At 51.4% G+C, this 13,266-nt stretch overlaps 5 protein-coding genes across 5 annotated transcripts; 3 read left to right on the forward strand and 2 right to left on the reverse strand.

Annotated features, from left to right (window-relative positions):
- Positions 1–479: 479 nt before the first annotated feature.
- Positions 480–2,752, forward strand: AA0111_g302 (hypothetical protein; the record flags this gene model as incomplete). The annotated part of the gene is made up of 2 exons (XM_028648857.1): positions 480–646; positions 697–2,752. The coding sequence occupies 2 exons, from the start codon at positions 480–482 to the stop codon at positions 2,750–2,752; spliced, it is 2,223 nt and encodes a 740-aa protein (XP_028511887.1).
- Positions 2,753–4,985: 2,233 nt separating this feature from the next.
- AA0111_g303 (hypothetical protein) lies at positions 4,986–6,653 on the reverse strand (the record flags this gene model as incomplete). Its single annotated transcript, XM_028648868.1, has 2 exons — positions 4,986–6,448; positions 6,497–6,653. The coding sequence occupies 2 exons, from the start codon at positions 6,651–6,653 to the stop codon at positions 4,986–4,988; spliced, it is 1,620 nt and encodes a 539-aa protein (XP_028511888.1).
- A 147-nt stretch (positions 6,654–6,800) lies between these two features.
- Positions 6,801–7,795, forward strand: AA0111_g304 (hypothetical protein; the record flags this gene model as incomplete). Its single annotated transcript, XM_028648879.1, has 2 exons — positions 6,801–7,104; positions 7,155–7,795. The coding sequence occupies 2 exons, from the start codon at positions 6,801–6,803 to the stop codon at positions 7,793–7,795; spliced, it is 945 nt and encodes a 314-aa protein (XP_028511893.1).
- Positions 7,796–8,619: 824 nt separating this feature from the next.
- On the forward strand, positions 8,620–11,144 carry AA0111_g305 (hypothetical protein; the record flags this gene model as incomplete). Its single annotated transcript, XM_028648890.1, has 2 exons — positions 8,620–9,801; positions 9,846–11,144. 2 exons carry the CDS (start codon positions 8,620–8,622, stop codon positions 11,142–11,144), a joined length of 2,481 nt encoding a protein of 826 aa, XP_028511894.1.
- A 249-nt stretch (positions 11,145–11,393) lies between these two features.
- AA0111_g306 (hypothetical protein) lies at positions 11,394–12,355 on the reverse strand (the record flags this gene model as incomplete). Its single annotated transcript, XM_028648901.1, has 5 exons — positions 11,394–11,428; positions 11,490–11,534; positions 11,597–11,758; positions 11,820–11,984; positions 12,046–12,355. The coding sequence occupies 5 exons, from the start codon at positions 12,353–12,355 to the stop codon at positions 11,394–11,396; spliced, it is 717 nt and encodes a 238-aa protein (XP_028511891.1).
- Between the last annotated feature and the right edge of the window lie 911 nt (positions 12,356–13,266).

A 13,266-nucleotide genomic window follows, 5' to 3' on the forward strand; every position in this document is an offset into this window, starting at 1 on the left:
AGTCCATATGTACTATAGCGCAGTACGCAATGTGAGGCGTGCGGCGACTTAAACCTCTCGCGGCTCCGGGCCGACGTCGAGGACCAATGTCATACACCGACACCTCGCTTACTTTAACAAATTTGTTAGCTGCAGACGCAGGACATGTGGCAGCATCACAACATCTTGACAGCGACCTCCTTGATAGCTAACTGCAGCAGTGGGGCGTGCTAGTAGGGTGTGTCCCGCAACGGTATGGAACGCCCTGCCACTCGGTTCACGATGCATCGAGACGCTGCACCTGGACGGGGTTTATGATATAAACCTCGAGGCCGTACCGATACTTGCCCTCCCTACTCACACCATACATCTCCAACCGCTCTAACACGTTCAAACCTGATCGTGTGCATATTCATATCTTGTTTCCTTCTTGACTCTCCTCTCGGCGATTGCTTTGTCCGCGTCCTGTCGTTCTTGTTTTTGTTCACCGCTGTTCAGCAATGCCCGTCTCCCACATTGGTCTCACGGTATCGCATCTTCCAACGTCAACGTCATTCTTTCTCTCTGCGCTTCAACCACTGGGCTACCGCTACATTGGCCAATTTGGCAACCAAATTGGTCTCGGAATTCATGATGCCGATTTCTATCTCTGCCAAGAAACGTCTGGGTCAGTACCACAAATGATCACCAGGCACACCGCAACTGACAGCTCAGTAGTGTAAGGGCCGGCGCAGCACACATCGCATTCACCGCACCTAGCACGACTGCGGTCCGGAACTTCTATACCGCTGCACTAACTGCCGGCGGACGTCCCAATGGGTCACCGGGTTCTCGTTGCGCGGAAGACGGTCACTTCAATGCCGCAGTCCTGGACTTTGACGGAAACAGCATCGAGGTCGTCTACCGAAATGGACCAGACATGAGAAACGATGGTACCATTATCGAACACAGCCGGGTCATCACGTGGTCGAGGACAGTTTCGCAGAGCTTCCGGGAAAGCCCGAGTATTTTCAGTGCCCACACGTGTGCTTCGAGAGCTGGCGCAACACCAATGGCACCACCGGCCGAATCAGCTGTTCCGAAGCCACCGACTGTAGCCAGAAGCGCCTCTGCACCCACTGTCGCTCCTGTTCCCGAAACGACGACGAAATCCGACTCTAGCAGTGGGGCGGCCACGCACATCCTCGGAACATTACTTGGAGCTGCTGCAGGTGCAGCCGTCACATATGCATTCATGCGGAGCGAAAAAGATAGTGCGAAGAAAGAGGCGGATTTCAGCGCCTTCATGGACGCCAAAAACGCGGTCAACACTGCGGCTGGCTTCTTCGCTCAGGCCTCATCCCAACCCCCGACACCCCAGCAGGACCCACAACCCGCGCAACCACCTGTCGAGACCGCTGCACCGCCAACTCCTGCTCAGCCAGTAGTACCAGTAGCACGCCGCATTGAAGACGACGCGCAATCATCCTATTCGCGCGCTTCCCAGATCCCTAGGACTTCTGTGCCACGACAAATCGAGGCTGCGCCCGCTAGCTACTACTCACCGTCTCAGTTTGAGGCTCCTCGCACGCAGATCGCAGAGCCACTCGCAATCGAATATGCCCCTGCATACTCTACTGCCCCGTCAAGGGCTCCTTCGAGGCTCACGGCAGCTCACCGCTCCAATACCAGCCCTGAGTTGCTGATGATTGAAAGGGCAAGAAGCACTGTCTCCACTGCTAGGCCGGAAAGTGTCGCAACAACGTCAAAGCCTCCACGACCATCGTCCAAGCCTCAAAGTGTAGTCTCGAAAGCACATAGCGCAGCTCCTAGCTCTTTCATCTCATCGTTCGTGGCAGATCGTGCTGACGATGATGACAAGAGTAGCTCGGGCAGATCAAAGGCCAGGTCCTCTCACACTTCATCTTCGAAACATAGCTCGCACAAAGAGCACAGTAGTAGCAGTCGCAAGGAGCGTAGCTCATCGCCTTCTCCATCAGCCCCTGCATCGAAGGCTCCATCAAAGGCCCCCACCAAGGTTGCATCCAAGGCTGCTTCCATTGTCAGCAGCATCCTGGGCCGTGACAAGTCCAAGCACGATGATGACGATGACGACTTCATCGACGACCTTGACATTGAAGAAGTAAGCGAGGATGATCTTGACACTGTCGTTCCCAGCGACAGTATCTCTCAGATCGGCGATGGTCCACGACGCAGGCACCGTTCCCATCGCAGCCATAAGTCTAAGAAGGACGACGACGCTGAGACATCCGTGAGCCATCGCAGCAAGAAGCATAGCGATGACAAAGATTCGTCTCGTAGTAAGAAGCACGACGATGACAAAGAGTCGTCCCGCAGTAAAAAGCATGACGATGACAACGAGTCGTCCATCAGCAAGTCATCAAAACGCTCTCACCGCTCCCACCGCTCGCGGAAGACATCGGCCGACTCCGCCGACGATGAGGATTCATCACGCCCTCACCGGTCCTCGCGGTCCTCCAAGTCCAAACCATCTATCATCTCTGAACCTAGTGAGGTATCAACTGTCCGACCTGTAAAGCCTTCCAAGACATCAAGAAAGGATAGTCTGACCCAAGGCCAGTACGACAACCTTTTTGACGAAGTGCAATATGGAACCGGTGGTGTCCACGCCTCAAGACACCCTCCTACACCCAGCATGGTTAGTGCGGCACGCAAGAATCCCATTCGCAGCATGATCAACCACAACCATGCAACCAGGATGAGGAACTTTGAAGGAAGCCAGGCTGGACGGGCAAGGGATGATAGTGATTAGTTCTCTCTCTTCTCTTTTTTGCATGTTGTACCGTTGCATTACGACGCATGTTTGCTTTTGCTTTTGCTTTCTCGCTCTTGCATCTGCGTAATGCTTCCAGCTATTCGCGTCTCTGTTACCCTTTTTAGCGGTCTGGCATTTTCACGGCGCAGCATTGGTATGGCGTTGTGTCTTGGCTTGTATGATTAACATAGAATGAAACCAAAGGCAACGAAATGAATAGAATGGGTATATGGGTGGAAAGGGAAAAAAACTCGTCTTGTCCAATCACTCGTGCCTGTTTGTGCTATTGTATTGTGCCTTCCATTACGTCGCTACCTATCTTCGAGAAAGTATACCCTCGACAGTATACAAGGAACGGGATGTCCGACAAAGGTTACTGCCGTCTGTACGCTTCTTGTCTCGACGTTGAACGGCTTCGACCTGCTCACCTCTGTGCACTCAACCTCTCTTCCTCTCTCTTGTAGTTCTACTTTGCTCCTTGCACTCAGTGCTTGGCTGTTGCGCATCACAAAGATGAGCATCGCATCTCCCATTCATATCGATGGAGTACTATACTACGATACCGCCGGTTTCTCTACATATGTGACGTTCGAAGCTTGTATATGGGTGAACTATTCTGACCGCATGGGTAGTTGACGACGAAGCGTGTGCACATCTTGCTGGTAATTGGTTCTCAAATTGCTTGGGTTAAGAGAACTCGGTGGTGTTCGGTGAATATGAGTGTGAATGTGTTGGATAACTTAGATCAGATGATATCGGTGGTAAGGAGGTGACAGGACAGTGTGGAGAAAGTGCGAGAAGATGCAGAGTCCCTTTTTACTTGGAAGAATGTAGATATACGATCTGACGAACATATGATTGAGTGATGAGGTATCTGCATAGTCGGTCCAAATATTCGACGCATATGTTGAATGAGACGTTGATAGTTACACACTGGACATAACACCATTTCCACGCTTCAAACACTGACAGGACCCCCTTCCCTGACCTTGCTTTTAACCCTTCGCCAGCTCACTTCGCGTGGAAAAAGTGCTTCAGGCGGTCCCTGCTCTGGATCGCATTCCCAGCATTCGCCACCTCTCTCTCGGTAGACTTGAGTAAGGAAAACGCACTCCGGATGGCGTGTGCAGTTGCGCCTAACCCAGAACTCGTGTTGACATGTGCTGTGCTTGAGGATAACTTTTGTACACATCTTGTTCCCGTGCTAATGGAGGACGTGGAAGGCGTCAATTCGCTCTACTCTGTGGAGGACGATGGGCCTGGGGTGTGATGTCGCGACTCCGAACTGGCATCTTGTAGCATGAAGGAGTGTCTCCGATACTCTGCAAGCTGGCGGGAAGTCTTGATGAGCTTCAACGTAGGTCGAGTAGGGCTGGGGAGGGGCGACGTAGATCGATGTGTTCTTCAATCCGATGACTTTGACACTCTGGGCAGGAGATGACGGGTGAAGCAAGCACCCGATTCGACTGGTACAGCTGTGGATGTCGGATTGTCAGCGACGGACAGTGAGCAAACAAACGGCCGTATGGTGCAACACGCCAAGAGAAGGAGCGACAATCACTTACGGCCTCGAGGTCCGTAGTTGTAATGACTCTGAAAAGCTACCAATATTACCCAAACAGGAAGTCCACGATAGACGTCATACTAGCGATGGGCCAGCGACGATCAGGGTCTTTCAACGACCCTGAACTCTCATACTCTCACATACTTATACACCGCCAAAGTCTGCAGTCACCCCGCTTTACTAAGCCCATGCGCCCAAGCAATGTCGTGGTAAACCCCAATCAAGTTTTACCCTAGGAGCTCAGCATGCGATCGCCGATTCACCTCCTTCGGGCATTGTGTCCCACCCGTATCCCCATATTATTCTCACGAGAGACAAAAAACAACAGACTAGGCTTGATACGACTCTGGGTACGGTTGAAGAAGGTGTAGCGTGTCGCATCGGTGATGAGTTGGGTGGCCCAATGGTTCTACAGAAAGGTGTTGATAAAATGTCATCGCCGATTGCCAGCCTCGTCCTCGGCCTTTTCGGAAGGTCGTGCACTGACACGGTCCGACGAGCGTAGAAACGAGGTTGTGTTGAAAGCTTCGTGTCCATCAATGGTGTGAATGTAGACTGTCAGAGCAACGCAATCTTGGTGTGCGCTGAACGATTCCGGGTATCTTATTAAACAGTACATACTATCATGACCGAACTCCCCCAGTTGGACAATTGTACAGCCTGGGCTTAGTAAAAGGCATCCGGATTGTTATCATGGCTTCGGTTTCCATAGCCGTGGTCGACATCATCCAGACTCCTGTACTGTCCACCACCACCACGACCGCGTCCCCGACCACCACCACCGCCGCCACGGTCACCCCGATTACCGCCGCGGGCACCTCCTCTTTGACCGTACGAAGGGTTCCTGTTATTACCACGGCCGCGATCTCGGTTGCCACCACGGTAACCACCTGGTCGGTCGTCTCTGTCCCTACCTCCTCGGCCGTGATTTTGCCGGTTGTCGTGACGGCCGTTCTGGTCTTCTCTGCGATGAGCTTTGTTGGGGAAGTAGCTCTCATACTCGCTTTCATTCGGTGTCTCTTCCTCAATGCGCAACATTTGCTTTTCGCCCACAACGCTGTCAAACTCGAATGCCTGATCCTGGGGTACGGGATGCCAGTTGACAATTCGTGCAGCATCTGCTGGCCGACCATTTTTACGAATAGCCAAGACTACCGTGGGTACGGGGTTCTCTGAATAGAACTTGGTCCCTTTAGGCACAGCTTCAACTCTCGCAGCCCAGAGTTTGTTCTCGAAGCAGGAGATGGCGGTCACCTTCCACCTGACCCTTGCTCCAATACCGCCGACCTTGTCAAGTATGCTCTTCGGACACGGTTTCGGTGTGATGAGTATGCTGTTGGCGAGATATCGGATGTCGTCTCTCGGTGCGCCCTGGGGCAAGGAGACGAGAGATGTCAACTTCTCGGTTACGTCAGAAGGAATCATGTAGCCGGTGTAGAAGACAGTCTTCTTGATCTGATAGGGCGGAGTGCCGGGCGGAGCGTTGCCTGACTTGACCTGTATGTTGTGTGCGTTGATTAGCTTCTGGATTTCGGCGATTTCGGCGACGGGGTCGAGTTGTGTGGCATTCTCCGGGACCTGAATGACTTCGGTCGTGATGGGCCGGCGCGACGCCTGGTTCTGCGCTCTCAGCAAGTCTTCGTTGAACTGGAAGAAGAAGTCGCGGAAGCCCTTGGTATGCTTGACGCGATCCTCGTATATATTCAGCTTCTCTGCATCCTTGTATGTGTAAACAATGTCCTTGAGCAACTCTTGCTTGAATTCCATGGTGTTTCTGAACTTCTGACCTGCAGGGCCTATCGCGGGCTTCAGGCAGACCATGTCGAAGTCTAATCGCTTGCTGCGAACCATGCGCTTGACGAGGTCAGCGAAGTCGGATTCTCCTCTTCCAGTGAGAAGCACGCTCAGCGCGTCCTTCTGGGCCATGGAGGATTCGACGAGTTCGACAATCTGTTCATTCCACCAGCCTTGCCATGCGCGCGCTTCTTCCTTGTCGATGCCTTCGCCCGTTGCCGCGAGAATGCTCGAGTCGTGCCACCAGCCTCCGTTGAGGAACATGTCGGGTGATCCCAGCTGGCCTATGGTCGCGCTGTTCCATAGCTGCTTGTTCGGCAGAGGACTTGCGAAGACTGCAAGATATCAGCTCTAGTTGCGATGGAGAGTCGCCATGTACATACGCGTATTGTCGAAGTCGTAGATGTGGATTGCCTTGACGTCAGATACAGAAGGTAGCTCTTTCTCGTCACACGACCACCTCTTTAGCGCGGTTACAGTGTGGTATGTTGCCTTTCCATTTGGCCCGGCGACAGCAGGCCGGGTTGAAGTTGCTAGCATAGCTGGTAATGAGCGTCGGATAGAGGGCAAAGTGACGTGTCTGATAGCGGAGATGAGCATTCAACGCGAGGAATGTGCTGCAGGGTGAAACAAGAGATGCGCGACGAATTGCACGCCCTTGGACACGTGCTGCGGGCGGGAAGGTGAATGTCGAGCGAACAGGTTGCGTTGGAGGAGGGAAGTCGCGATCACTTTTGGTTGGCCCGAGCTCACTCCCGACGGGATGAGCTCATCATCAGGGCCATATCCTCATCTCCTCAGCCCGACAGCACGACAAGGAAGCGCATGCCAGCAAGCACGGCTGGCTCGACTCAAGGCGACTCGGAGGACACTTGTGTGATATGTCTCTCTCCAGTAACAGAGAGGGCAATCGCCTCTCCATGCAACCATTACACATTTGACTTTGTGTGTCTAGTGTCCTGGTTGCAGCAACGGTCGACCTGCCCGCTATGTAAGGCACCCCCTCCTCATACAATACATTCTTACTGACGATAAACGCAGGCAAAGCACAAGTTGCAGCTGTACAGTACGACTGGCGCTCTCCCACCGACTACAAAAGCTACACTGTTCAACGTACCCACCCACCTGCAAATGCCTCTCATAGCCGCACCGATCGACCTGGCTCTCTTTTTGCACCTTACGGACTGCCGAGCAGACCACGCGGCCCACGTCGCCCATATTCGCCGCCGATTGAAGATGTTGCGTTGCGCAGACGCAGGGACGTGTACCGAAGGAAACTGTATTCGATGCATGTCGGCAGTAATCGCTTTTCAGGATACAGTGACATTTCTCCCCGTTTGATCGCAAACTCGCCTGAACTGCAGTCGAAAGCACGTGCTTGGATTCGGCGCGAACTCCGCGTTTTTACCTACCTGCACACCGAGTCTGAGGCTTCATCCTCCGATGCAGTTACAACAAGTAGCAACGCTGAATTCTTGCTGTCGTACATTGTCTCTATCCTGAAAATGGTAGATCTGAGGGCAAGTAGCGGACACGCGGAGAATCTTTTGGCGGAATATCTTGGCAGAGAGAACAGCAAGCTTTTCCTTCATGAGCTGAACAACTGGCTAAGAAGCCCATTTACCAAGGTTGAGGTATGGGACCGAGAAGTTCAGTATCAAGAAGATTTGGAACAAAATTAGAACCCTTTGCCATATGTAGTAGGGGCTTAATCACCCCCTGCAGCATAGACACGCATGAGACATATTACTCCGAAGCCAGCCTTATTCAGCACTCGCTATATCGCCAACTGAACCGCCACACGGAGTCACTCTGCAGATGCATGTGACTATTTCAGGGTGTTCGCACTGCAGTTCGCAGGTTCGCATGATGCCGTTCGAGACGTTGCATCTTGTGGCTAGGCCAACTAAGGCTTAGCACACCAGCACGTTAATGTTTCGTGTCAGTTTCGCGTACCGCACAATTGTCCACTCTGCATCTCCACCACATCTCACATGCCAGGCGTAACAAAGCATGGCTTCTTCATACCAAATCCCGATGATAGGACTTCTAATGGTTCAGCCGACAGCATATCCGCGTTATGGCTTTAAGAGTTTGATCCGGAACGCAATAACTTGTGCTTTCGACAGACTATGGACACAGACATTGTTTCGACTTCTTCGCCTACTTTGCTTGGTTGGGTCTTGATGTTTCGATAATGCGGCAACGCTGCTGCACCCTGGATTAACCTTCCTTAGCATCGCCCCGCCACAGCGGATGCACGATGTGCTTCATATGTGGGTAGGTAGACACAGCTGCAATACTCTACCTTCTTTCCTTCTCTTGTCAGTTCGCTGCGGAAGGATTCTTCTTCACGCTTTCATTTCTTGTTTCTAGTTTGAGTACACTATTGGCGCTGGATCGCTCTTTTTTAATAATTAATTCTATTCACGGCAAAACTGTGAATCCTGCTGTAAAGCCCGGAGCTTGCATACCTGCGCCTCACGACCACCCCTTGAGAATCAAAATGCGTTCGTCCGTCGTACTATTCGGCGCTTTTTGCGGCCTCTCAACAGCGAATCCGCACCCATGGATGTACGGTGTTCCGGACTATCCTGACCTTGATATGAACGAGGTTATGACGCAAGCAGATGTAGACCTGATGATGGCAGCAGCAGTTGAGAACAGTACTACCGCCTCGGGCTCAGAAGGTGCTCTGAACTCGTCGACCCCCTCATCGGCTTCTCCTGGACAAGAACCTTGTGCGGTTGTCAGTATGGCCATAGCAGCTCTACCCTCTGGAGCCCGACCTGTCGTTCCTGCAGAGTTGGGAGTAAAATGTCTGCAGTCTGTGCCTCTTGACAAGGAAGGAAATGTCAAGTTGATCGACGATCTCAAGGTCATGGTCAAATGGCAATCGAATGTCGCTTACCTCAAAAACCCACCGAAAGAATACACCGAAGAGCCCGTCGACATCATAGGCGAGCTGGACACGATGCAAAAACAAGTCGCTGCCGGTAACTTCAAGACCGAGTACGACTTCCAGCTGAAGATGCTGAACCTCTTTACCAAAGCTTACGACAACCACTTTGCTTATCAACCCGATATTCTTGCTTCGGCAATGCAATTCCAAAGACCCACCGGATCGGAATTGGTCTCTATTTCTTCGGATGGCATGGCACTTCCAGAGATATATACGTACAGAGATGTTGTGAAAGCCAATAACGATTCTTCCTTCAAGCCGTCGCCCGTCAAGATGATTAACGGCATGAGCGCTCAGAGCTATCTGGCGAACGTGTCTGCTGATTCTGATTTCCACGATGCAGACACACGATGGAATGCGCTTTTCCCTTCTCAGGCTCTTCTTGCATCCGGTACTACCTTTCTTGGAAGTTTCAGAACTGGGCAATATCAGGGTCCGAATACAACCATGGAGTTTGCCAATGGAACTACCTGGTCGAGTATGAACGTCGCTGTCGTTTTTGGAAATTTCACTGGTGTTGATAGCGGTAAAGCCTTTTTTCAAAGGTTCTGTACAGGGCCGAAGCCTGTTTCTGCTGCTCCTGCTCCCTCACCTACTAGCAACTCTACAAGGACTGTGACTCCCACAGCTACGCCGAGTCCCTCGCATATTGGTTATCCAAAGGCTGAGCTGATCAACTCAAATCTCGCGGTTGGAGGCTACTATCTCAATGGCGCAGGATACGAGGTAAGTTGAACGCATCACATCTCTTATCTGTCTGACCGCTTTAGGATGTTGCCGTTCTGAGTATCCCGTCCTACGAATCTCCTAATGTTCAGAGCTTCCAAAACACGATGCGAGACTTCATAAGGATGTCGCAGAAAGCGGGTAAAACGAAGATGGTCTTTGATTTACGAGGCAATGGTGGAGGCAATGCGATTCTCGGCTACGATACTTTCAAGCAAGTATACCCACAGGCAGCCGCAGAGCCCTTTGGCGGCACACGCTTCCGCGCAAACGATGCTCTAAGCGCTGCTGGTAAAATCACCGAAAGCTTTCTCGCCAACAAGACGTACGCACAATCTAACCAAACCGCTTTTGTGGAAGCGTTTGGTCGCGGTGCTACACAAGACGATGTCTTTGGTTTCACAGCCGGATTCAACTACCAGCACATTCTCGATGTCAATAATAAAGCTGCAACTGGATGGAATCAACTCTTTGGTCCACAGCAAGCAAACAACGATTCTTTTACCACAACCCTTCGGTACAACTTCTCGGACAGTATTAGTACAACATATAATGGCTTCTCTGTAATCGGCTACAACGACAACGCCAATGAAACCAGCACACCACAACCTTTCCAAGCACAAGATATGGTCATGCTACACGACGGCATGTGTTCTTCAACATGCGCCATTGTCTCCGAACTACTCAAGAACCAAGGCGCAGTCCGTACAATCGCCATTGGCGGACGCCCTCAAACTGGTCCGATGCAAGGTGTAGGCGGCACCAAGGGCGCTCAGGTCTTCTCCTGGGACGATATTCAAGTCCGCATGCAAGCCGTCTACTTCCTCGGCTCACCCGATGAACAAAAAGCCTGGATGAACATGGATCTTGGTAAGACTGCTTTCGCCACACAACTCTTCAAGCGATCTGCGTACCAAGGCGGACGTATCGCCGGCGGCGTCAATCTCAAAGACAATCTGAGACAGAACGATGCTAGTGCCACTCCCCTGGAGTTCATGTACGAAGCTGCGGATTGCAGAATGTGGTTCACGGGTAAGATGATTACCGATGTTACCGAGGTGTGGAAGGGCGTTGCTGATCGCATGTTCCGTGGAAACGGCACGATGGGTTGTGTTCAGGGAAGTACGATGGATCCCTCTAGTGTTAGTGGTGGAGGCCAGTTAAGGGGTGGGGATGGAAAGGTGACGATGAAGAGCGAGAGCACAATTGCTGTTGCGGGACAAAGTGCGAGTGGAAACGGCAGTGCACCGCAACAGTTTACTGGTGGTGCGTTCAAGACAACGGTGGGCAGTCTAGGTTGGGGCGTTGTGGCTGGCGCCATAGGCCTGTTCATGGCCTTGTAAGTGCAAGTAGCAGCTCATCCTTATATGATCTAGGGCTTTCGCTCTTCACAATCTCGTCTTCGATGTTGGAATGTTTGTTGAGAATATATACGTTTTGAAAATCAATGCACCTAAGTATGTACAGAAAGAACTGGACTTTCAAAGATGTGCCGGTGCCTCACACATCGAGACTGCTGACTGTCTCTCGCCCCAAAGCTATCGTCGTTGTCGCGAACAGCTTACCGTTGGTTGTGTTAATACATTCAACATTTACCAAGCGTTAGCAGACCACTGGTTCACAGTGACTAGATATGGGTATACGAAGTCAGTCTATATTTCACATGCATTTCGTACAGGGACACTTACACGTTGCAGGTCCACCGGTGAAAGCCTCAGTACCGAATTGGTAAGCTGTCAAAGCGTTAGCATATGCAACTATAGTCATCTTGAAAGGGACGCGGGGAGCAGCTTACTGATGAGGTTTTGGCTCGACGCAGGAAAGCCTTTGTTGTTCTGGAGGTAGGTGAAGAAGTCCTTGAGGTTTGCCTTGAAGTTGTTGATAGGGCTAGAAGGTACGAAGCTGTAGACTTTCATGGAACCGTTAGGGCCGTAGAAAAGTTCCCAAGTGCGACCAGCTATATTTGGGTGTACAAGGTCAGTGTATGTCTCACTTGCAGTTTGTATAGGAACACTCACCAACTGTCACCATACCCTGCGAAGTGCCAATGGGATAGACGTCGTATCTGGCGAGCCAGACCATGAGCTCGTAGTCACCACTGCTGGTGTCGTGGTTGATGTTCGCAGCAGTGAACAAATCGTATGCAACGTTGCAGCGGATGTTGTTGGTGTCATAAACCCAGTCTAAACGTGGGTGTACGAGATCAGTATATGTTTCACCTGCAGTTCGTTTGATAACACTTACACGCCTCCGTCTCCAAGTTGCTGTACTGGCTAACAGGCTTCTTGGTGATCTGACGTCCAGAGTAGACGTAGGATTTGACATTGTCCTTTCCGCCCGTCCACTGCCAGTACGTGTGCCATTTCGCGCCTGTGCTGGACACGCTGTCGACGTAGGTACACTGCGAACCTGAGGTCGCAGCGCTGCGACCCCAGATGTTGTTGTTAAGCTCGTAACCGTTGCTGGAGAAATATTCGTAATCCTTGCAGAGCGTGTGCTGTTGTGCGAAGGCAACGGAGGCGAGTGCGCCGAGGATGAATGAAACAGCCTTCATGGTGTGCGATTGGCGGTTAAACGTTTGCTCGAGATGTTTCTTGCTGTTCTAAAATCCATCTCTTCGTGTGGAGCACCAAACCTTTTGTAGTCCCAAAATTGCAGTGCTTCAACTGCTCACAACACCGTTACTCGACTTTAAACGGTGGTGGTTACTCATAGTGGACCTTCATATAATGTGTGCTTCGTCAAGCGCGATCCGTCCCTAGATTCCGACAGATCATCCTGTCAACTCTAGTATAAACCACCTCATAGCCAGCCTTGCCACCAGAGACACCAGACATAAGTAGGACCGTTTCGGAGATCTCAATATACCTCGCCAATGAGGAGAGCATAGGCTTACCTGTTGTAGTCGCGTGCATTGGCGTTTCTCGTCTCCGCACGTACTTCAGCCTCGGAAGATTAACTCGGTCATCTTAATATTTGCCGTCGCCATTTCCCGGGAACGTGGCCTACTCAGAATCGTACTAGAGCTCGGAAGCATAACTAAGAACGTAGGCACTTCCGACTACAACTTCTTTACTTGTAACATCGGCCACGCTACCTTGGACCAAATGTGGATAGTCCAGGTGCAAGGTAAGCATGATGCAACACTATTGGCTAGTATTAGTGAGGTTCCTAGGCACAGTACGCATGGTTTCTGTCAAAATATACCTAATCGACGGAATCTTAGCCCGATATCCCTGGCGGGTCGTGTTGAAAGAGTGCTGTACGTGAAATGATAGGTGGACAACTTGTTCCTTGCTTCCATCGCCAAAAAGAGCGGCTGCAGCCGCTACTGGAATGTACGAGACCAGAAAGTGGATTTGTAGAAGACGTTCTGCTTTGGTGATTGCAGTTCCAGGGAAAAATGGAGAGTTGATAGGCGATGCCTGAGAAGGAAAAGAGAATGAGATAGTGATCACCGATGAA

This window comes from Alternaria arborescens, assembly GCF_004154835.1.
Source record: "Alternaria arborescens strain FERA 675 chromosome Unknown contig_1, whole genome shotgun sequence".
Taxonomy (NCBI): domain Eukaryota; kingdom Fungi; phylum Ascomycota; class Dothideomycetes; order Pleosporales; family Pleosporaceae; genus Alternaria; species Alternaria arborescens.